Source organism: Tympanuchus pallidicinctus, unplaced genomic scaffold (assembly GCF_026119805.1).
Source record: "Tympanuchus pallidicinctus isolate F22 unplaced genomic scaffold, pur_lepc_1.0 scaffold2, whole genome shotgun sequence".
In the NCBI taxonomy this organism is placed as follows: domain Eukaryota; kingdom Metazoa; phylum Chordata; class Aves; order Galliformes; family Phasianidae; genus Tympanuchus; species Tympanuchus pallidicinctus.
In genome coordinates this window covers 40970593-40995114 of record NW_026294721.1, presented here as the reverse complement: position 1 = coordinate 40995114, position 24522 = coordinate 40970593, and the positions used below count along the sequence as shown (strand labels likewise).

The 24522-nt window shown below is 46.5% G+C and overlaps 2 protein-coding genes across 2 annotated transcripts; one reads left to right on the top strand and one right to left on the bottom strand.

Annotated features, from left to right (window-relative positions):
• Positions 1-62: 62 nt before the first annotated feature.
• On the top strand, positions 63-5707 carry NOA1 (nitric oxide associated 1). The gene is made up of 7 exons (XM_052682983.1): positions 63-1005; positions 2307-2471; positions 2836-3029; positions 3458-3589; positions 3991-4107; positions 4585-4702; positions 4805-5707. The coding sequence occupies exons 1-7, from the start codon at positions 78-80 to the stop codon at positions 5008-5010; spliced, it is 1860 nt and encodes a 619-aa protein (XP_052538943.1). The 5' UTR covers positions 63-77; the 3' UTR covers positions 5011-5707.
• A 3397-nt stretch (positions 5708-9104) lies between these two features.
• REST (RE1 silencing transcription factor) lies at positions 9105-24444 on the bottom strand. Its single transcript, XM_052682982.1, has 4 exons — positions 24335-24444; positions 22687-23597; positions 19008-19091; positions 9105-14598 (listed from the first exon to the last, which is right to left on the bottom strand). The coding sequence occupies exons 2-4, from the start codon at positions 23585-23587 to the stop codon at positions 12902-12904; spliced, it is 2682 nt and encodes an 893-aa protein (XP_052538942.1). The 5' UTR covers positions 23588-23597; positions 24335-24444; the 3' UTR covers positions 9105-12901.
• Between the last annotated feature and the right edge of the window lie 78 nt (positions 24445-24522).

The window sequence follows — 24522 nt, the reverse complement described above, 5'->3', positions numbered from 1 at the left end:
GGAAGGGGGAGGAGCGCACATGCGCGGGGCCGAGCCTCGCCACTCCCCTTCCTGCGGGCTGCACCGCGCTGCCGGCTATGCTCCGCTTGGGCCGGGTGCTGCTAGGCCGCCTGTGCCCAGCCCGGCCCTGGGCGGCGCGGCGCGGAGCGGCGGCGTGGGGCGAGGAGGAGCGCTTCGTCTTCCTCGAGTACGAGCCGGAACCGCCGCCGCCCGCCGCTGCGGCGAGGAGCAGAGCGGCCGCGCGGAGCCGGGCGGCGGGCGCGGACGGCGCACCAGGGGGGCGACGGGTGCGGAGGGCGGCCGACCCGTCGGTGCCACCGAGCGGCGTGGGCTGCTCGGGCTGCGGGGCCGAGCTGCAATGCCGCGACGCCGCAGCGCCGGGCTTCATTCCGGCCGACAAGTACCGTGGCCTCTGCGCGGGGCCGGGCGGCGCGGCCGGGCTGCGGGACGCCGTGTGCCAGCGGTGCTGGGTGCTGGCGCACGGCGGCGAAGCAGTGCGTCTGGAGCTGCCGCCCGAGCGGCACCGCGCCGTGCTGAGCGCCGCGCTCCGCAGCCCCCCTCGGCACGGCCGCGGCCCGCTGCTCCTCTACCTGCTGGACGTGCTGGAGCTGCCCGACCCCGTGCTAGCGCAGCTGCCCGCGCTGCTCAGCCCCGAGGTGCCCGCCGCGGGGCTGCTGGTGGTGGGCAACAAGGTGGACCTGCTGCCGGCTGACTCCCCCGGGCACCTGGGGCGGCTGCGGCAGAGAGTGACGGCTGCCTGCCTGCAGGCCGGCATCTCCCGAGCGCAGCTGGTGGATGTCCGACTGGTGAGCGCCAAGACGGGCTTCGGGATGGAGGGGCTGGTCAGCCGGCTGCAGCGCTCCTGGAAGTGCGCCGGCGACGTCTACCTGCTGGGGGCCACCAACTCGGGCAAGTCGACGCTCTTCAACACCCTGCTGCTCTCTGACTACTGCAAGTCGCGTGCCCCCGACGTGGTTGGCAGGGCCACTGTCTCAGCCTGGCCAGGTGAGGGGCACCGCCGCCGTCCCTACCTATGTCACACTCGGGCCATCAGCTCTGCTGTGCCATAAGGCCAGTCACTGAATGGGCCCGAGGCGTCAACACTGAGCTCCAGTGCTGTACCACGTTTAGAATCCTCCCCTTCCCTGTGTTGTCCTTGGAGGCCTTGCGGCCTTGGGGTTGGCATCTCCCTGTAAATCTTGTATCCAGAGAAGGGCAACGAAGTTGTGACAGTTCTGGAGCACAAGTCTTATGGGGAGCAGCTGAGGGAGCTGGAGTTGTGCAGTCTGCAGAAGAGGAGGCTCAGGGGAAGCCATTTGGCTCTATGCAACTGCCTGAAAGGAGGTTGTGGCAAGGTGGGAGTCAGCCTCGTCTAGGAAACAGTAATAGCACAAGAGGAAACAGCTTTAAGTTGCACCAGAAGAGGCGTAGGTTGGATGTTAGGAAACATCACTTCTCTGAGGAGGTAGTAGTGCACTAGAACAGGCTGCCCAGGGAGGTGGTGAAGTCCCAGGAGGTGTTGAAAAAGTGTGGAGATGTGATACAGAAGGAAGTGGTTAGTGGATATGGGGGGGGATGGGCTGAGATTGGATTGGATGGAAGAGGTCTTTTTTAACCATATCCATTCTTTGATTCTATAATAGGAGGTGGACTCATGAGCTCCTTGTAGAGCAATCACAGCAAAACCAGGGACTTTGTTGAGGTGTCTTAGGTTGGTCTTAAGTGCCATAGATTGTGAAGCCTGCTGCTCTTACAGTAGCAGTTTCGATGTTCAGTCCTGATCAAATAGAGTTGTCAGCATCGTGTTGGTCAGTAAATCCTCTTATTTGCTCTTTGTAATACAATGTTCCAATATATACAGTAAAATAAGATTCTTAATCATCTTTTTCACCCAAACGCTGCTGGTTTTATTCCAGTCCTTTATATTCATAGAAATGTGCCCTAGGGTCGCAAGACTTTGCTGCTCAGGTGTTAGACAGACCTTCCAAAAATGTACTGGGCAGTTGTGCAGAATCAGCTCAGATGACCCATGTGCCAGCATTAGCATGATTTTAATTAGTGAGAGTGTGCATGAGGCTAACTGTGGGTTCCTTTGAGAAGCCTTTCAGCAAGAAAGCAGATACCAAATGGGTGGTAGCACACTTCAGCCACTCCGGCTGGGAGGAAGACTTTAAGTGGAGCAGATGTTGACACTTAGTTCCAACTTTTTGTTACATGGTTCCACCTATTTTTTTATTTGTGTTCCTCAGAGTTTAAATATGACAGGTCTGGATGTGTCATCTTTTTCTTTTTTTTTTTTCTTCCAGGAACAACGCTGAACTTGTTGAAATTTCCAATTATTAACCCAACGTGTGACAGGATATTCAGAAGGCAGGAGAGGCTGAAAGAAGAGGCACTAAAAACAGAAGACCAGCTAAGCGATGAAGAAAAAAAGCACCTCAATCGCCTTAAAAAGCAAGGTTACTTAGTGGGTGAGTATTGTCTGAATAAAAGGTGATGGAATGTCCTGGTTGAAATGCTGCATTTTCTGAAGAATGCATCTCATTTTGGCAAGCAATTTCTACCCACTCTGTAAGAACTCACTTTCATTTAATTGTGAGAGGAACATGCTGTCTATATATGGTCCTTGCTAAAGTTTTGGGGCTTAAGGAGTGCTATAGATCCCTTGTAGGAGGGATCTGTTAGCATCTTGGCTTTTGAACATGCGCGCAATGTTTTTATCACCTTTCTATCACAGCCATGCATCCCTAATAATCAAGGGAAGGGACAGGTGTCCAACTGGAGGAAATGCAAGTTAATAAATGAATGAACAGGAAACCTTTCACTTTAATCCAGGAAGAGTTGGAAGAACATTTAAACGCCGGGAGAGCTCTGTGGTTGATTTTGACCCTGACGTGCTGTCATACAGCATAGATGAAGATCCATGCCCTATCTCTAAGAAGCATGAGGAAAGAGAAGAGTTCACATACAACGAAGTGAAGGATGCTCGCTGGTGTTTTGATACTCCAGGGATTGTAAAGGAAAACTGTGTAGGTATTCTGTGGCACTGTGCTTCAGGAGGTCAGGGTCCGCTGTGTTTTTGCTGTTTTATTTCTGAATGGTGCATACTGTGATCTCTGTTAAGGAACTGTATGTCAGCACACTTTATAATGCAGAGAAGTACAGGACTGTTAAAACAAGTTTATACCAGTATCACCCAGAGAAATCTGTACTTCTTTAGCTGTGCCACCCTACTGAAAAAGGTGGAGCTTAGGAAGGTAACTGGTGTCAGAACTTACCTAGAAGATGTCTGCAAGATCATCTCTAACTCACTTTGTGCCACTTTGCTCTCTAATAGCTAGTGTCTGGTGTGAAGGTACCTTAGAGCTCTAACTGGAAACTGAGCACAGTCTTCCTTCTTCTGAAGTTGAATAATCATGGAAAACAGTGTGATCTGACTGTACAATTTATTTTTCAGGTTTTGAATCTCCTAACAGAGAAAGAAGTAAAGCTGGTTTTGCCAACACAAGCCATCATTCCACGGACCTTCATTCTCAAGCCAGGAATGGTCTTGTTTTTAGCAGCTTTAGGGCGCATAGACTACTTACAGGTAGGCAAAACAAGGAGTTTTCATAGCAGCAGCTTCATCTTGGTATAGGATCAAACAATGAAAGATAGTCCAGGTAACTTCCACCTCCTTTTTTTACTGTTTTCAAGATGATCATTCTGTTAATAACACACTGCGTAAAGTAAAAATGCCTTGGGATGGAGAGTGGTGATACTTGTTACCAGTGTGCAGTATTTTATATTGTAAAACCGTAAGTGCTTTTAAATGCTGATAAACACTTTCACCTTGAAGGGCTTTCCACGCAGAAGCTGCTCTGCACTGACAGAGGCAAGATGTCAGTAAAAGACAGGTTTTCAACATACAGCAAGGAAATGGAGCAAGAGAGAGCAGTTCGAGGTTGCTTTTCTGTTAGCATGAATGACGTGCACTTTGTTTTATTTCAGGGAGAAAAACCTGCCTGGTTTTCTGTTGTGGCTTCTAAGCTGTTGCCAGTCCACATTACTACCTTGAGCAGTGCGGATGTCATGTATGAGAAACACGCTGGCCAAGAGTTCTTTAAGGTAAGAGAAGCAGGTGCTGTCATGAGCTTTTGGTAGACTGTCCCACCTGGTGATACATCCCTATCTGTTTTATTGTTTTGACCTTCTTATTATTGCCACAGACTGGCATAGTTCATCTAGACTAGGGACAGGGTGAGTTGTCCTTGTCCTGGCAGCAACTTTCCTGCACACATTAAGTATACATAGAAGTGACATAACCCACAAGAAGGCAGCTGGCTTGAGCCAACAGCTGGTTCATGTAGCACATGCTCCATCTTTGCTCACTCCTGAGCTGTGGGCTGCACTGGGCTGGGTTGCTCTGGATGTGATCCCAATTCTGCTCTTTGCAAATTGGAAGTTGCTCCTCTAAGGATCTACAAGCCAGCTCTTTGTTATTTGGATAACAAAAGTTTAATATCTCTGTGCATTGCTCTTCAGTGTAACATAGGAGTACTGAAGCATCTCTAACTGCTAAATCTTTTATTGTTTTGACGTTAGGTTCCAATGGGTGGGAAAGAGCGAATGAAAGAGTTCCCCCCACTTGTCCCTCAGGACATTACACTGAAAGGAACTGGTACCAGTGAGGCAGTTGCAGATATCAAACTTTCCTCTACAGGTAATTTAACATTTCTTTGTGTGAGAACCCTTGTTCTGATATGAGCAACTCTTCCTACTGACTGTGTTTTTGTTTGTTTTTTTTTTTTACTTTGCTCTGCAGGCTGGGTGGCAGTGACAGCTTATGCAGAAGAGGAACTGTTACTCCGAGCCTATACGCCCAGGGGCACCACAGTGGTGGTACGGGAGCCTCCCCTATTACCATATATCAGTAACATCAGAGGGGCCCGGATCCCAGGTACTGCGGCCTACAGAACCAAAAAGCCTCCGTCTCTTGTAGAAAACCTGAGAACTGTGGGGAACAAATAGCACTCACCATCATCTGAGCAAGACAGGATTCAGAACCTTGATGCTTGTTGACACTCAGGAGAGCTTAGACTCATCTAAAAGGCAGACAGGCACAGTTTCAAGGGAGGTCTCGGCAAGATAAATCTGATTTAAGGCACCACAAGTCTAATGTAATTATTGAGCTGCAGCTAGTTCAAGCAAGCTGAATGGCTGGTACCTTGCTCTGTGAGGTGAAATGTTCTTTTCCCTGAGATCAGGCGCTGCCAGTGAGCAACCATATTTCCCAGTTTATTCTTGAGATACAGCACGGAAGCTGAGCTGCCTGCCCTTGGCTGACTTTGCTGCTCAGAGAGCAGGTCTTTTCCTGCACAGACATGCTCTCACAGGTCAGAAACCATCACCTGGTTCTTGGAGCCTTTATGTTGTTTCCAAAGCAGAAGGAGGTAGAAGTGGGGAGAGGAGCAAGGAGTTCTCTGGTGTGGGTATTACATTCCCAGGAGCTTGCAGTTATTTAACAGTATTGACCAAAAATTAGGTCCCCTCAATATCTGAAGCATTGCCCTCCTTCTGGACACAGGAAAAAGGAATCAAAGAAAAGCAGGCCTGCTCAAGTGCCTGACAAAGAAACTTGCAGCTCACTGCTTTGGTTTGGTTTCTGTAGCTTGTGTAAAAGTTTCTGAAACTGAGGATGTACAATAAAAAAAAAACCTTTTCAAGACTCCTTTGTCTTCTGAAATCACCAGAAAAGCACTCGTGTGGGCCTGCATCCTGCAAACTATACAACAGTACTAGCAACATGGCCTGTATTAGAGGAAAACATACCATGCCACATCTGGCAGCCAAAGAAGAGTAAAACTACTGCAGTTCCAAGCTGCCAGGTCCAACCACAGGAGCAGCTCAAGTTTCCAGTTGGCATGTGCACACAGCAGGCAGGTACACAGCTAGTCACACAGACTGCAAACACAACAGTCAGGTGAACACAGACAACACAAGCAGTCTCATCCTGCTTTCCTCTTTGGTTGATCAGAATAGAGGTCTGGGGAAGAGAAAACACCCACCTTGCTACAGCCTGCCTTAAGGTACTTACAGAGAGCCGTGAGATCTCTCCTCAGGCTTCTCTCTAGACCAAACAGCACCAGTTCCCCCAACCACTCTTTGGTTTTCTGGTTCCTTCACTGTTTTTTCCCCTCTCTCCTCCACCCACATTCAAGCAATTCAAGACCCTTCTCATAGTGTGGGTCCTAGAACTGAGCACAGTACACAAGGTGCAGTCTCACCAGAGCTAAGTACAGAGGGGAAAATCACCACCCCAGTTCTGCTGGCCACACCATTTCCATTAAGTGTTCTGAGAGCAGACAGCAGAAAACACTGCTTCAGCTAGCATCTCATTTTTTGTGAAGGATATACTCAGCAGTCCTGAAGAAGTGGACATAGAAAGAGTCACAGCTCTACCAGCAAAACGGGGAGTCAGGAAAAGAGTCTAGACATGGCCTGTTCAAACTAGCTTGATAAATAAAAACAGACGTCTCCTACAGCGCATTCCTGTAATGCTGTAACTGTGGAAAAGACAATATAAAATGCAAACAATACCAAATGCAGGAAGAGTAACTGGAATGCCTTCCTTTGTGACAGCATTAGTCCCCAGCCCAGGAGTCAGCCATGAAAAATTGCAGGCAAGACAATGTGCGCAGGGACCTGTGTAGCAGGTCCCCTGATTTTTGGAAACACAGCCTTTTTCACAAAGATCAGTAGCCAATGCTGAAATTGTATTCAGGAGAAAGGGTTTCCTGCCTGAAACATGAGGATGTGCAGGGAAGAATGTGCCTCCCATGCTGTGTCCTTTTGCGTTCAGCAAGATATGCAAGTGGGGCAGCTGGGCCAGCAGGGCCAGCACAAGGACTGGAGTTACGCAGGTGTTTTAAGTGCTTTTGCAAAGCCTACTCTGTATCTACTGACTCCTCAGGCCATAAGAGCAGACAACTAGCAACAGCCACAGCTAGGAACAACAACAACAAAAAAAATGTGTGCTCCAGACAGATGTAAAACCTCAGCATGTAGGAGGTTTTAATATGGAAGCAATTAGTGCTTAGATTAAAGCACAGAAATACCTTTTATGAGTTCTGAGCTTCTCAAAGTTGGTGTCTATTTTACACTTGCACTGGACAGCCTGAGAGGCAAGACATTTTTTAACATCTATGGACAAGAGCTAATTTAATCTCAAACCACATTTGCTTTTGGCTCCTCTGTTGAGTCTGTGTGTAAAAATGAGGTGTAAAGACAGGACTGGGAGAGTTAAGCCTCCTGGGAAGGCCCAACCTTCATGGCTCAGTGTGCCCAGGCTGGGTGCAATTATGTATAGCTCTGTTAGAAAAGTGAGGAAAGCTGAAAAGTGCATATTCAGCAGAATAGCTCATTTGCTGGAGTACTGCAGGGAGCTCCCTGTCTTCCCCCAGCTGGAATGGGGGACTAGGGGATACCAAACCAGGCCAAGCAAAGGAGTATTGCATATCCCCACTGCCCTGCAAGTAGGAACATGATGCTGGGAGCCTGAGTTGATTTGCTTTGGCACGTGTCCCCCCCAAAAAGGAGGCTTTTTCTCTGCCCAGTAGCTATTCACTTTTCAGCACTGCTTATGCCAAGGACTCCTACCCTAGGAAAAGGGCTACTGCTTTCTGTGGCAAAAGCAGAACAAATTCCATGCAGAGGTCACTTTTTACCCAGGTTACTTTTACCCACTGTTAGTGCTCCCAAAATGGCCTGTAATGCAAGAGTGGTTCTCTGGGCCACAAGTTTCAAGCTCCTGCTTCCTATCCACTCAAGCATATGCTATGCTGAAAACTTGTGCTCCTGAAATCTATGTACCTCTAGGCTGTTCACCTTCTGATTTCCCATTTAAGGCTGCAGGTATCTGTGCCTGCACCTCTGGAGGTGGTCCTGGCTGCCTGGTCACCCACCCAGGGCATTGCCCACATCCCTGCCCATCGTCACCCTGAGATTGCTCACCACCTTTCCTCTTTTTGCCCCAGCTCTCCTTCAGCTCTTTGTGATGGAAACCCAATCACATACACAACTCGTCTATCCCTTCACCTCCAACACAGCCCCTGCTGCAGGCAGCAGCCATTGGAGTGTTCTGTCCTGAACTGTGCTAAAGGACACTAAGAAGGGTTCATGCGGCCCCTTCCACCAACCTGTGGGCAAGGGAGTGGTTCAGCTGCCTGCCTTGAATCCAAAAGAGTCATAGCATTGTCTTGCTGCTGGCCTGCAAGGTACTATATAGCCATGTGCTTCTTCTTCTCTACTCAGTTCTGTAGAAAAACAAACAAAAGTAATTAGGCATAAAGTAGAACTCAGCATAAAGTAGCACATTTTCAACCTGATAGGTTTTACCCCATTTTCTGCCACAATACAAGAAGCTAGTGGAAGATGAGGATGCAGATTTAAGGGAAAATAGTTTCCCCCATTGGCAGCCCAGTCACATAATTTCTATTACAGTTCACTTAATTTTGTCCCTTTCTGGAGAGTGAAAATACAAACTGGTGGTACAAAGGGCAGGGCCTCCTCCATTGAACCAGTCTGAAATAATTAACTCACGCAGCAAAGGCAAAGAAGCAGAGAAGTACTCAAACCTACCACCTCTATGCCATGGCCTCAGGGCATCTCACGGCAGCCCACAATTAGGACTGGGTACAATTCCTGCTTTACCATAAACTTCACTCACATTTATCTATAAGACTAAGCCAGAACATACCCCTTTAATTGAAAACATTTTTTGTAGCCATTAATAAGTAGCAGTGTGTAACCAATGAATATACGGATGTTGTAATCAAGAAACACACAGAAAAATTAGGCTAAACAGGTTATCATGCTAAAGAAAAATGGAAAATACCCATATCCTGGGCTCACTGAGAAGACTCCAAGAGGAGCAATCTCCAAGAGACCCTTCCCCAGTGGTAGTCAGCTCTTAAATGGGGTCTAGGAGAGGTGGAACAAGGCTCCTCTCCTTCCAGTAGCACAGTCTTCACCTGTGCTCCTAGGACTGACTCATTGCTCACCTCAGGTGGTCAATCAGAGGTTCAGGCCGTGATCAACAGTTCCCATACAGGCAGACAGAAGCGACGAGTTCCATAATAAAGTTTATTTAATCAGAACTATGCTTAGGAAAATACACTTGAAAGGGTTAATATAATGCAATTTAGTTTAATTTTACACTACTTTTTGAACAAAAGACTTAAAACATACTTTAAGTGAAAATAGGATGTATGATCTGGCTTGTTTTACATTAAAAACGTAGAAAAGGCCATCATGCACTACAGTAGAGAACATGAAAAAAAAAAAAAAAATTACCTTTGGTTTTATTCAGAGAATACAAGTATTGCACTGTAAAAGCATCAAACATGGTGCAACCAAATGTCATAAACACAACTCCATGCCAGCTTACAAAAGTTAACTAGGATAGTTTTAGAGGGAGGAAACGTATGTACACATGAAACAATTCCATTAGCTATCTGGATTCTGTTAATATGCATGCCACGTATCTACACAACTGCCATTCAAGAAACCTCTTGAATTTGGTTAATACTTCTCAGCTATATTAAATCTGTTGAAATCAGTGACGCTACCCCATCTTAACTGGCCTGGCAGATGTTAAACGTTCTTCTTTTGTCAATGAATGAAGGTCCAGCCTAGATCATCGAAACACAGAAACAATGACTACAGAATCACAGAATCATCACAACTGGAAAAGACAACTAAAACCATCTAGTCCAGCCGTGATTACAATACAATGGATTACAACTGCCTAGCTATCCACTTCTGGATCTTTTCTCAAGGCAGTTACAGAGTGGATAGATCCATAGAGATGAAAACCTCAAACGCCATGTTGCTCAACCAAGGACTGGCAGTGTAGAGCTGTCGCTGTGCTAAAAACTCCTCAACCCACATATCTGAGGTTGAACACTCCTACCATTCTTAGGCTACTGTTGGCAAAACCGACACAAAATAATTTAAGAATATTGAGAAGGACAAAGAAGTCATTGTTTAGAGGGAGCTACATCGTAGTAAAACCATCATTGCTGGTGGCTTACCTAATCAGCATTCTCCAGTACAAATATTCAATATTAGCAATTTCTAACATCTTAGGTACATACGATGCAGTACATCTTCGCTGCTTTAACATAACATACTCCCAAATCTTGGACATAAGCCAGCAGAGAATTCCAACACTGTAACACACCAACAGTATTTCAGGACATTGCTGGTAAGGGTCTCAAAGAGACCTGTCTTCTTAATATTTCTCTAGTCTTATTTTCAGCTCCTAATCTTGAGATAAGAAACACTGCTTAACAGGAACACTGCTGTTTTCAAAGAGTTCTTGTTAGATCAAGCATTAAAACCTTGACCACTTCCCAGAAATCTGCAGTGCAGTACCTCAGAAAACCACACCCTTGTTTTTATCTCATCAAGAGACATTTTAAGTCAGTGTACACCACATTTTCCATTTAAAAACAGAATAATTATCAGGCCAGTCCACAAGTTTATCTGAACATAGCTGAAGTCCTTCAAGTCTCTCATAAGATGGCAAGGGCTCTTTGCAAGGATATAAGGGGAGCTACAATATCTCTGCACGGTACTGGAATTTCCAGCATCTGCTCATGTTACTCACAAACGTTGGCAACATTTACATATAAAAGAAACACCGTTTAAACAAAAAAAAAAAAAAAGAAACACATCTAAGACTATTACAACAAGTTGTTTAGGAAAACAACTAAGTTTCTTTTCTTAACATTTAGCATAAATATAGTTGCAACTTGATCTTCAGTTGCCAATGATTGTCAGAGCCAAGGTAAGGATTGAATGCTATCTAAGCAAACAAAAACTCACTATACAATTTATTTCTGCCATGAGGGATGCCCTCCCTCTCAAGTCTTTGGCCTCCTATTTACCAATCTCTCCCAAAAGGAGAAGCAACGTAGTTTTGTTCTCTATTCATTCAAGGTTAGCTTGGGGGCGGAGGGAAGGGGAGAACATGACATGTGGACAGGGAGGAAAAAAAACAAGGTTTGCTCTAGAAATTTACATTCACAGAACGCACACCGTGAGTACCTAAAACACACTGACAAATACTGAACTAGCTCCACTCCGCAAACAACACCTGCCTCCAAAGTTACTTCTGCAGAGTGATGAGAAGCCACCCCCAATTGCTGCACCTGACAAGAGACCTGAAGACAGTCTTTTGCAGCACAGATGGGACTTTTGCTTTTTCCCTGCCCATGTGGATTGTGTTCACATTTTGCCACTGGCAGGCACGCAATCTCTCTCACGTTTGTGTGTGCAAGAAGAAAATCTGTTTAGAATCAAAAACTCCCGGTACGATATTTCTTGCATATAGACCTGAGATCATAACCTGATCACTTACGTGACCGATGATCTCTCCGTGAGGAAACAGGATGATTCTATTAAATGAAACCTGAATGAATAAGGAACAGGAATTCCTACAGCCTTTAATGCCAGGTTTGCTGCTTACCAGTTAGTCTGTCTTCGTTTTTCAGTGTGTGAGATGTAATTACAATTCATCAAAATCTAACATCTATGGTAATTTTTTTTGTTGTTTTTTAAGCTTATGAAGCTTGACTGCTGTCCATCATAGAAATTAAAATAGAGAAGAAAAAAAAAAAAAATCAAGCAACACCTGGACTTGTACAATTTTCAGACCATTTTCACTGACAGTGATTACTTTCCTGTCTGGTGATCCCAAACTATAAATTACAATTTATTACTCTGTATATGTACTAAAAATATCAGAAGTGGCATTTCTATGGAAAAAAAAAAACAACTGTAAGATAGTGTTTTGGAACTGTGTTGATATCCTTTTGCTTAAGAACTATATAAAATTTTAAAGCTACTCAAAAATACACAGCCAAACAGCTCATAACTCTACGCACAACTAGCAAAACCCTCTGAAAAGAAGAAAAATCTGCAGTGAAGAACATCACAGAAAACTGGCCCATGGTAAGCAACGAATCCAAATGGTTCAAAGAAAGAAAAGCTTACACAAATGAAACCCAACATGCATATATAAAGTGTACATGTACTGCACAAGCGCTATTCCTAAAGGATTTATCTGCATAGGTATAAACAAAAACAATGTGCAACATTTTAAGCCTTTAAAGCAACAACAGCAAAAAAAGCAAAAACTTAAAAATAACAAACTTGCTCCCCCCACAACAGAGTCAATGACACATAACAGTTAATAAGATATTAATCAAGGCAGAGGTTCTCCAAACAAAAGTTGGAAGAACTAACCCCAAATTTTGGCTCACTGTTCATACTAAGGGGATCTGAAATGTATGTTCACAATTATAATTACCTTAAACAGTTACGTTCATCGCTAGCCAACTTCGATTTGTCTTACAAAGTGCTCTTTTATGTGACAGAAGCTATCTTCCTGGTAGAAAAAGCATTGAGTAGTTTTTACCACTTTGAACATCAAGGTACGTTAAAAAGAACTAAAACAAAAGCAGAGGAGAGGGGAAAGAGGAGTTGGCTGCTAAAAGAAAGCAACTGCCAGTGGCTCTATGAACATCCAACTTGTGTATGGTAGCTACAAGCCTTGTTCCTAAAGCTCAACTTATAAAACAAATGCATCAGCTAACAAACTATAAACAGACAGAACTTACAGGACACAGCCTCATACACCCTACCTACTTCTTTAATGAAGAGATCCAATATTTAAAGAGGTCATTACACGAAAACTTGTTCAAAATATTTTCAGCTTAAAAAAAAAAAAAAAAAAAAAAATCCCAATGCAGACACTAAAGAAAACCATGCTTAAAAAAAAAGAATCTACAATATCTGTACATAAGCTGTATAAGATCTTACAAAAGATACACGTGCTCCCAGACCGCAGCTGTTTCTACTCCTGCCCTTTTGTCGCCTTCTCCAGATAATACACATTGACCAAGTGGCGATTGAGGTGCTTGCTGTATTCACCTTCCTTTTTAAACGAGCGGTCACAAAAAATGCATACATAGTTCTCCCTGACTGCTGTGCTACTGGCAGCTCCTTGTGAGGTCTTCGGGCTGGTCTCCTCTTGTACAGAGTGAGCACCGTTTAACCCCGAATCATCGCTGCCTTCTGATATGTTGTCGCTTATGTCGCTGCCCTCGTGGCTGTGGATGCCCTCATCCTCATCCATTTCCTGAGATTCGTTCACTGCCGCGTTATCCAGAGGTGATAAGGCCAGAGCTACTTCAGGGCTCTGCATATGCCCTTCTGGGGGCACAGGCACTCCCACAGCATCTGCTGGTGGCTCTGTCTCTAGGATGCGTGTCTTAGTCAGGTCTATCGGGTCTGGGTTACTCACAGTTTCTGCCAAGCAGGTTTCCTCTGGCTCCTTCCTGGGCTCCAGATCTGGTAATACATCCGCGGGTCCGTCCAGACTTTGTTCAGAAGACACTGCATGAGAAGATTCTTCAGAGTCTTCCCCCGTGTCCATCTTTCTCTCCTCTTTTTCACAGATAGTGTCTTTGCTCTCCACTGCAGCAGCAGGCATTTCTTGATCCTTCTCCTCAGCCTCTGTGTCCGCAACCTGAGCTGACAGACAAAGCTGTCTCTGCTCTTGTACGCAGCTTTCTTTGGCAATGATGTTCTCTCCCTTGCAAGTATGACCAACATTACTGTCTAATGGTGCCGGATCAGCAGGATCTTCCTCCTTCTCCTGGTCGCTGCTCGGACTGTCGAGTTTCACACATCTGTCTTCTTCTGTAAGTTGAGACTTGTCCGCCACCTCCTCTTCTTCCATCTTCTCCTCATCAAGTCTATTGCTTTTCTTACTGTGCTTACTTTTCAGAGCTTTCTTTTTTCTGCTTTTCTTAAGGCAAGAATTTTGCTTTTTAGGTTCCGCCTCTGGTACATCATCAGTTTTCTGAGCTTCCTGGCAGTCTCTGAGCTTAGTTTCCACTTTCTTTTTCTTTTTCGTCATTACGATAGTATCACTCGCAGGCTCTTGCTTTGAGAAAGTTATTTCTGCCTCTGCCTTTCTTTTCACCTTCTTTGTTTTACATGGTTTCTCGGTATTCTTCTCAGTTTTAATATCTACCTCCTTGTTTTCTGAAGTCGATTTCCGACTCCTGGTCGTCACTTGGCGTGCAGGAGCATTGTTCGTTGGCTTCTTTTCCTTTGCTAAGTTCTCTTTTTTCTCCACTTTCACAGTTTTCTCAGTTTTCTTTGTGGGCGAATCCCCTTTTGTTTGCTCCTTCTCCACTTTGTCACCGATGCTCTCAGAAAAGTCAGCTTCGCTCTTTTTAGTCCGTAGCTTCACCTTTGAAACATCCATGGTGATGTCTGAACAATCGGGATGCCTGGATTTGATGTGATACTGCAGGTTACACTTCTTAGATGCCGCGTAGTCACAAACAGGACAAAGAAACTGGCGCGGATTGACGTGAAGCTCAACGTGCTTTTTGAAATTGCTGCGATCCGCTGTTTTGTAGTCACAGTGCGGGCAAGTCAGAGGCTTCGGCCCATTGTGAACTTGCCTTGCATGACGAGTTACTTCATGCTGGTTTGAGGCCACGTAACTGCACTGATCACATTTGAATGGCTTCTCACCTAAAGAAGGAAGGGTGGGACGGAATTGTGGTGATTATTAAGCACAGGGTTGGCAAGGAAATCACTTTGCACTAAGACAAGCACAGAAATATGAAATCAAAAAGAAAATTATATATATTTATATATCCATGCGCCTTTTAAATTAAATACAATCAACATAAGAAAACCACAAATCACAAACACATTCACAAGACACCAAAAACAATATGCAAAAAAAAAAAGAGAGAGAAGGGGCAAGGACTGGGAGGAAGGGGATCCACAACCAAACAAGCAGTAACAAAGTCACAAGTTCTGGCTATGCATACATACCCGCAGAGATCTCTCTACAGTACTATTAGCAAATGGAATCCATACCCAACTGGTCCATTGAATGCATTGTAGAAAAACGGAAATGTAACATTTGATGAATAGAAGTTTCACACAAACGTTTCAAATAAGTCCAACTTTACACAAATTTAGCATACTTCACGTTTGCATTGAAAAGGAAGTAAGGGAAAATGAGCTAGCAAAAGACTAAGCATGTGAAAGATATGCCACTTCAATGATTTCTGCCTCTGTTAAGTTCAGTTCAGTGGAGTTTATCACTGTCTCATTTAGGTCACATTTATGGGTTGGCTGCAGGCCACCGTTGGCAAGAAATATGTAGGCAGTCTAAAGCCATCATGTTGTTACTACTGAAAGCTGCATTTTTGAAATGACTCCCGCATGCACAAGTTGTTTCTGAAATGTGAGGTTTAGTGCACACTGGTGCAGCAGAATCCATTTACACTCCAAAGCAAAGAGGAAAAACATTTTCGGCACAATAACCCAGGTCGAAAAATACTTTGAGAACTTTTTTGCCTATACAAATTCAGCTGAGGGGTGCTACTTAGATCTAAACTAGCATTTAAAAATTTACCTCCAAAACTAATGCATGCCACTTCCTAGGCATATTGAAAAGTCATTCCAGATCCTTTTCTCCATAGTTGTGCTGCCTCTCTGGCAAGAGGGTGGGTGATGCTTGCTTAGGAGTCTAGAAAATTTCATTTCTGCCTGCAGCATCTCTTTATTATTTAATGAAGGATTATTTTAACTTCAGCTGTTAAAACACCAGTGCATAGCAGATCACTAAAGAGGTTAAGATTGCAGGCAGCCTGAGCTGTAGGTCTGGTCTGGTCACGTTCACTATCTTGAGGAGTATAGACTTGCCAAAGAGAGGAGTCAGGACCCTGAACTTCAGGAGAGCAAACTTCAGGCTGTTTAAGGAATTGTTAGATTAGATCCCCTGATCTCCTAGGAAACTGTCCTTAGGGACAGACAAATTGAACAGAGCTGGCAGCATTTTAAGAACATCCTTCTCAGAGGATCAGAGCTCTCCATCCACCAGCTTAAGAGATCAAGCAGAGGAGGCAGGAAACCAGCACGGCTGAGCAAGAACCTACTGGTCAGGCTGAGGGACGAGAAGGAAAAGGGCAGTGGAAGCTGGGATGGATGCCCTAGGAAGAATACCGAAATGCCATTTAGGCAAATAGAAGTGGGATCACAAAAGCAGGAAAGCCAAGGCACAGATAGAACAGAACTTGTTGAAGGATGTGAAAAGTAACAAGAATGGTTTCTTTTGATACATTGGGCAGAAGAGACAGGCAAAGGAGAGTGTAATCCCTCTGATAAATGACAAGGGAGAACTGGCTTCAGCAGACATAGAGAAGACTGAGGTACTCAACAAGATTTTTGCCTCAGTCTTCACTGGCAGCCAGGCTTCCTACACCTCTCACTCCCCTGAACCTCTACATGGAGGTAAGAGGAAGCAAAATCTCTGCAAATGTAAAAGCAGACCAAGTCTGAGACCACTTCATGAGGCTGAATCTGTACAAGTCCATGGGGCCAGATGACGTACATCCCAGGGTTCTCAAGGAACTGGCTGATATGGTTGCCAAACCACTTTCCATCATATATAAACAGACACAGCTGTCAGGCAAAGTCCCCAGTGATTGGAAAAAAGAAAAACAACACTCCCATTTCTAAGGGAGAAAGGAAGACTAGAGTAACTACAAGCCAGTGAGCCCCACCTTTGTGCACGGGAGGATCATTCAGATCCTCCTGAAAGAGACATTAAGGCACGTGAGACATAAGCAGGTGATCCAAGACAGCCAACACAGGGGCAGATTGTGCCTAACCAATCAGGCAAATTTTTGGGATGGTCTGAAAGAGTCTGTGGACAAAAGAAGGCCAACTGATATAATCTACCTGGACTTGCGCAAGTCCTTTGACATGGTCCTGCGCTGCATCGCTCTCTCTAAACTTGAGAGATATGGATTTAAAGACTGGACTATTAGGTGGATAATAATTGGTTGGATGGTCACTGTCAGAGGGTTGTGGTAAATGGCTCTATGTCCAGATGGAGGTTGGACATGACTACTGTCCCCTAGGGATAGGTCCATCCAGAGGGACAAGTACAGACTTGAAAAGTGGGCCTACAAGAACTAATGAGGCCAAGTACTTGGGTCAGGGAAATCCCACATACGCATACAGACTGGGAGAAGAATTTATCTGAGAAGAGTCCTGCCCAAAAATATTTGGGGTACTGATGAATGAACATAAGCTAGCACTTGCAGCCCAGAAAACCAACTGTATCCTGAGCTGCATCAAGAGGGGTGGCCAGCAGGATGAGGGAGGGGACTGTCCTTCTCTGTTCTCATGAGGCCTCACCTGCACTCCTGCATCTAGGCCTGGGGTCCCCAGCACCAGAAATTTGAGGGGCTATTGGAGCAGGCTCAGAGGAGGGCCACAGGGATGCTCAGAGGGCTGGAGCACCTCTCCTAAGAAAGGCTGAGGGAGCTGAGCTTGTTTAGTCTGGAGAGAAGAATGCTGCAGAAACTTAATTGCAGCCTTCCAGTACTCAAAGGGAGCTCATAAGCAAGAGAACTGACTTTTTACAGTCTGACAGTGACATTTCAACTAAAAGAGGGGAAATTTAGGTCTGATGTTAGGAAAAAATTCTTTACTCTGAGAGCAGCAAGCCTCTTCAGGCTCTTCTGCCCAGGGAAGCTGTGGACACCCCACTCCTGGAGGCATTCGATGTCAAGTTGCATGGGGCCCTGGGCAGCCTAATCTAGTGGAGGGCAGCCCTGTACGTGGCAGGGGGTTGGAACTACATGATGCTTAATGTCCGTTCCAACCTAAGCCATTCTATGATTATATGACAGCAAGAGTCCCGTGTGCAATCGCACTTCTGTCAGCATAGTTCACGCCCTCCTTCCCAGACCTTGAAGTCAATGACCATGGGCAAATCCTACTGTTCACCTCCTTCCAATTTGCACAGATTTGGTCTTTGCACAGACAAGAGAAGAAAAAGATAATGAAAAAACAGTTTCCAGGCAGTGTTGACCACACCATTTACAGATTCATATTTAGCACAGATGTGCAGTCAAAAATGTTTTTTTGTTTCTGAAAGCAGAATGCTTCAATTGAAAAAGTCTCAAACTAAAATACTGGCAGGTCCTTTTAAAGCTGCCTATTTTTAATGGGTCCAAACCCTCATCACAAAACAATTAAAACTGCCTTCTTGTCTCAACTATTGAAATTGAAATGACTGTTCAGGATGCTTTCTGTTACTGTTTCATAGGATTAGAACTTCACCTAGGTCTGATCAATTCATATATTAGCAAACCAAGAGCATGAGCTGAGATGCATGTAAGCTCTCCTTAGGGAGCTTAAGGGGTCACAAAGCACAGGTGTGCTTGTGCCTAGCATGATTATGAGAGTAAAAGCTCCTAAGAATGCCATTATTTAATTTAAAAATAAGACTAAGATAACATGCACAGAGCAATGGAAAGAAGGGAGTTCTTGACATCACCGCTTTATGACCAATTATGGAGTATAGAGGCCAGTGAAAATTGCTAATTTGGCTTTTAGTACCACAAGATCAAATCACTCTAAGTTTGCTTATTCCTTCTCAGCATGTCCTTGCCAGAATCAGGCACTACTTTGTATCCTTCTGTAACACTAAGCAAAATATGAGGATTTCCTCTGATGGTCATTTATCATCCTGCTGGATGAAATGAAACCACAGACATCACAAGGGGAGATTCTCGGAGGTTCATACCTTTTTCAGCTTACTTGATTTGAACTGATCTATGACAGCAGACAGAAAACAAGAACCTGCTCATACATTATCACAGTGTTGGATTTACTGCAAAACTACTACAGCAGTCCTACAAATCTCAGGATACACCCTGGTTAGCGAAGAAAAAGACATATTCCCCTGTCACCGCTTTTCTTAATGGCATATATCCTTAGCAGGTAGGAACAACCTTAGCTGTTAAAAAAGAGAAAGGCAGCAAAAGCTCAGGTCACGCTGGAGGAGATGACAACTTCATGTCACACAGAACCACCCCCTTTTCTGAGTCATGCTGCTGCTGCTTACCAACCTGAGTGGGTGCGCATGTGCCTGGTTAAATGTGTCTTCTGAGAGCTGGAATAGGGACACATAGCACACTGATAGGGTCGCTCTCCTGCAAAAACAAAATAAAACACCAAATTAATTACTGAAACACACATGACTCCCATCTTTGGTTCCTGAGCCATACCCGCCAGGCCGTCACAGAACCCCAAGCTGTATCTGAAAACACATTCTCTCTCAAAACAGGGCCACGGTGAGAAGCATACGTCTCAGGTGAACCAGTATGTATCACGTTCAGGGTAGCGAAGGGACAGAATATGAAAGGCACAACCCCACATCCACCTGAAGTCAAACGGCTCTCTGGCAAAAAGAGATTGGAACTGCTACCCTTAGAGAAATCCTAAGCTACTAGAGCTCATTTTTCTACATTCTTTCTGCCAGCACTCTGACGACCCAAGAAGCCAGGTTTTTGCTTCCCCTCACCTCCATGTTTAAGCCTGTGATGTGGAAAACTGCAACGCCTGGCTCAGTGAAACTGTGCTACCAGCAATAGCTTAAGAATAGCAGCAACATTTTGAAGACTTTCAAATCTGCAGTTCCTTCACCTGCAGTCACTGTTTCTGGAGAACTAATGGAAATTAACTTGCCACAAATTTTGTCTTCACAAGAGATAGTCCGTGTAAGTATCAGTAATTTCTTTTCAAGCAAAGGCAAGCCCAAAATAAAGGCGGCCAATTTTAGAATCTGGTAGGAAGATGCAAATAAAAGCACCAGGTTTTGGTTTGTTTGGTCTTTGGTCGGTTTTTGCCTCAAACTTCTAATGCATCTGAGAAACAGAGAATGCCCCGTCACTGCAAGCTGGAACAACACGTTTTAGTTTGGAGCAGGGATGGGAGTGAAGTTTGGGAGGGAAAAGCAAATCCTCACTTGCTGTTTATTCCAGACACATCAGAGCCATATCACTGCGTTTTCCTACACTAGACTAAGCACACAACCAATGTGCTCTTCAACGAGACTCAGGTGTCAGCAAACATCCCATATAAAGACTGTGGACAGTTCTAACTGCAGCGGCAGAGACCTCCAGCCGCCTGGAGGAGAGACCTTTGTAATGCATGCAAATCGCCTGCATTTCTTCCTGCCATCACATCGTTCAGATTAGCACTCTTGATTAAATCAGTGCTTAAATGTCAAATCACCCTAACAACCAGAGCTTGCCCCCTCCTTTCCAGTTAAGATTAAGTCATGTCCCAGGGAGGGGTAGGGCTTTGTCATAAAGGAACGGCTGTTTTTTTCAGTGAGTACAAATCGTGGCCAAAGGTCCTGGAATACACAGTCGAGTGCTATTCCCAGTACCTCACATTGCACATCTTTCAACTTACCTGTAACTTCAACAACGTGGCAAAGACGTTGTATTTTCTATAGAGCACATGAGCAAAACATACTAGACGAAGGTGATGAACGTAACTAATATAAGATGTATGCTATCACCGCTTGAAAATTAAACACGTGGCTACGTTGTGTAAGGGCTGTTTTATAGTGACATTTGCCAAAGGACTGACTGTCATTTTGCAAGCCCGTTGCAAACAAGCCACCAAAAAAGCCTCCCCAGAAGACACTCACAGGAAAAGCTTTGGTATTTGTGGGAGTCCTCAGTAAGTCAATTCAGCTCACTGACCCCCAGAAAACAAACTTGGGAAACAAGAAAGGAGCATTTTATTGCCATTTTAGTGAGTAGCATCAACGAGTCCAAGACAGAGGGGAGAAAAACCACTTTCCTGCAGCACCAGAGCATAGTCGGTGTTTCAGACAACCGACCCAAATGCAATAGAAGACGTTTATCTGCAAAGAGGCTTCTTCCCACACAGAGTAAGTCAGGTGCAACAATCAGGAACATCAAGCTAAAAACAACTCCAGCTTCCTTATCTCCACAACCTCAATTCACCATCTGGCTCCTTTCCAATGGATATTTTTATTACGTTTTCTCCTTTAAAACTATTACCCAAAGACACTTGTATTATTCAGACAGTTTTCATTACAGTCAGTGCTGTTATGTTAACAGTCTGCAAAGCAATCAATTACACAGTAGTGCCAGCAGAAGTGCTGAGCCTGGTGGATCAGCATACTTGCCAGTAGCTCATCCTTTCTTCTTTAGCTTTCTCTTTGGCTTTAAACACTTGGGGACAAAATCTACGTTACTGGAAACAAGACACGTTCCCAAATGAATCCACATATTTGAGAGCTTTTTAATCAAGCAAGAATCGGCTGGAAGATCCCTATTTGCCGGCTGCTAAGACAACCCAGCAGAGAAAGCAAGCACCAGAGTGAACCAAAAAGTGCTGAAATCATCATTCATCTCAGCTTAGTTGGAACAATGAGAAGACATGACAAACCAAAGAACCAAAAACCTAATTTTAAGGAGAAAAGAGGAACTGGATAACAGTTTAACTTGCTTTTTGTTGTTATTTTGTTTTTTAAATATCATTAAGCAATACACCAGTCTTGAGTGTCCTCATCAGCTCAGAGCTTAGCAACTGCCAATGCAAAGAGCTCTGCCCTCTGCCAAGGCTGTGATGCTGGGAAGTCCTACAGTGAATGATTGTCCCAGGTTGCCTCTCTCAGAGCTTGTGGAGAGTTTGAACAGTGTTTTCCCAAACTTGCTCCGAGTGAGTTTCTGCAAATCTCTCTGAGGTCAGAGTTGGGCACTCAACATCAGACTAACAGGAGAACAGGAAGCCAAGACAAATGTAAGGCACCACAGCATGGACTCATGCTTGGCCATGAATTCCTGGGGAGGATTTAGCTTTCTCCTGCTCTTTGGTAATTTCTGCCTGCTTTCTTTCTCACCACCTCCCACAGTACATACAACGAAAACTGGAGAACCAGAGAACAACCATTTGCCCAACATCTCTTACAAGAAACTGCATATAAGTTGAGTCAAGAGCGATTTTAAACAATGCTATCCTCTGAACAACACCACATGGCTACTATTAAGGAGTATTAACACACTGAAAACCAGAGCATACCCTCCAGATCCCATCAGAGCAGACACCAGAACATGGCACTTTCAACCTGGGTCAGCAGAGTGGATGTCAGCAGTGGGAAGCAACCTCCAAAGAGAAGTCTTTCCTTCCAAGGAGGAATCTCAGCATGGTATTTCCCAACTAGCTGCAGCTTACAGAGATGCGGTGCAACCCACTGTTGGCACATGGGCCCATCTGGTATAAATCAGAGCAGAAAGGAGCCCCACACTTCCCTTCAAGACTGCAAACTGGTGGATGGGAGAAGAGGGCAGGAAATCGGGACAGAATCTCTCCCAGGGGCTTCCTATAGACCAACAAACGCAGTATGGGCTCCTGCTGTGAAGTGGCTACATCAGGATTCCACATTGCATACCCTGACAACCATCACATGCCCACTTTTGTCATGCTCTCTTAAAAAAAAAAAAAAAAAAAAGTTTCAAGTCCCTAAACAAGATGTTCTTCATCTCCTCTCAGGCCCCTGAAATGAGAGATTTTCTCTGTCCTCTAGAGCTTGCAGACTGGAGCTCAAAGCAAACTCATGATACAACCCGACAGCACTACATACAACAGCAATGGGCCTTATCAGGGTGGAACAAGCTCTGCAAACAGAAGAATCGTCTTTCGCTTCATTCATTCGGTTTCCCTCTACTGTTACCATACTCAAATGAAAAGAAACTAAAGACTTACCCGTATGAGTTCTAATATGCTGAATATAGTTGTTTTTCCTGTCTGAAAAATAGGAGCACTGCGAGCAGGTGTATACTTTCCTGGGAAAATGGTTTCTCAGATGTTTCTTCCAGTGATACTCACTGACGGTGGTGTAAGTGCATATGGTACACTTGTACACTCTCTCGTTTTCTCCCGCTTTGTTGTGGTGCTTCAGGTGAGCCAGGTAGTGATCATATCTGTTAGTGTTGTAGCCGCAGCGATCGCAGCGGATCGGACCCTTGGAGAAGTCCACTTCTTCCGCGCTGTAGGAATCAGACTCCTTGATCTGCACTTGTTTCTCTGCATTTTCTTCCACAAAAAACTTCTTAGCACTGTGAACTCTGATGTGGTGCACAAATTCCTCTTCAGACTCGGCCTCATAATGGCAAGGCTTGCAACGGAATGGTTTGTTCTTGAGGCTCTTACACTTGTCCTCAGAGCTTTCTGGAGTGCCTGGAGCTTCCAATGGGACATCTTTGTCCGTGCTGGGAGTCTCTGGTGGAGGACAAGCGTCCGGGCCTTGGGTTTCCACATCGGGTGCTTCCAGAGAGCTCAATTCCACATTTTCCGAGGCGCCACGGTCGCTCTCTGCAGCACGGCTATCCTCCACGCCCTCCGCGTCGCTATCTGAGAAGTTGCCGTCACCCACCGTGGTCAGCTCGGCCATCTGCCTCTCCTCTCCCACCAGATAATCGCAGCAGTTGCCATTCACCTCTCCCGTCAGGGCCACGTTGGCCAACATGATCAGCTGCGGGGCCGCAAGCTCGGCTTTGGAAAGGTCGTGCAAGTCATACATGTCGTTGGACAACGCCATGCCGATGTTAGCGCCGCCGGGAAAGAGCCCGTTCCCACCGGACTGTCCCAGCACTTGAGTCGCCATAGCAGCGGTTCTGTCGAGAGGGGAAAAAAAGCACACCTGTAAGCAGTCTCGCAGCGGGAAGGCCTCCTCTTGGCAACACCGCCCGCGGAGGAAGCGCGGCCCGAGCGCGGCTCCGGGCCGAGCCCCGCCATGGCGGCCGGGGGAGCCACGGCCTCCGCCGAAACGCCGCCGGCCCCGCGCGGCCCGACCCGGCCCGCATCCGCCCCGGGAGGCGGCCGGGGGAGCCGGGCCGTGCCCCCGCAGCCCTCCCTCCTCCCCTCCCTCCCTCGCAGCCAGGCATGCGGCCATTTTCTGCCTGCCCACACAAAGCGGCCCTCCCCGCCGCCGCCGCGGGGCCCGTCCGGGCACGGCCGCCCCGAGGAGTCCGGGACGGAGGAGACGGCTCCGCTTCCCGCTCCCCGGCGCGGGGGCGGCTCAGCGTCTCCGGCAAGGTCACGGCGGCCGCTCCCGCCCGTCGCCCGGCGGACGAGCGCCGCCCGGGGCCCTCCGTTCGGGCCCGCGGCGGCCCGGCCGAAACGTCTTCCGGCGGCGGAGCGCGGGCAACGGCCCCGCCGCGAGCGCGGCGCGGGCGGCCGACGCGGCCCCTTAGCCGTGGTGCTGATCCCCCCGCGGCCCGGCCGGGCCCGGCCCCCCCCCCCGCCGCGCGGCCGCCGATCAGCCCTGGACAGCGCCCGTCGCCCAGCCCGGCTCCCTCCCGCCTCCTCCGCCTCCTCCCGCGAGCCCGGGCCCGAGTCCCGCCGCACTCACCGGCGGCTCGAGGCCGGCCGGCCGCGGGGCTGCTGCGGGACGCGGAGCGGGGAGGCGGCGCTGCGGGCGGGAGGCGCCGTGCATTCCAGCACACAGCGCGCAGCGGCGGCACCGCCCCGCCCCGCCCGCCCCCACCGGCGCCGCCGGCCCCGCCCCGACACCGGCACCGCCCCGACACCGGCACCGCG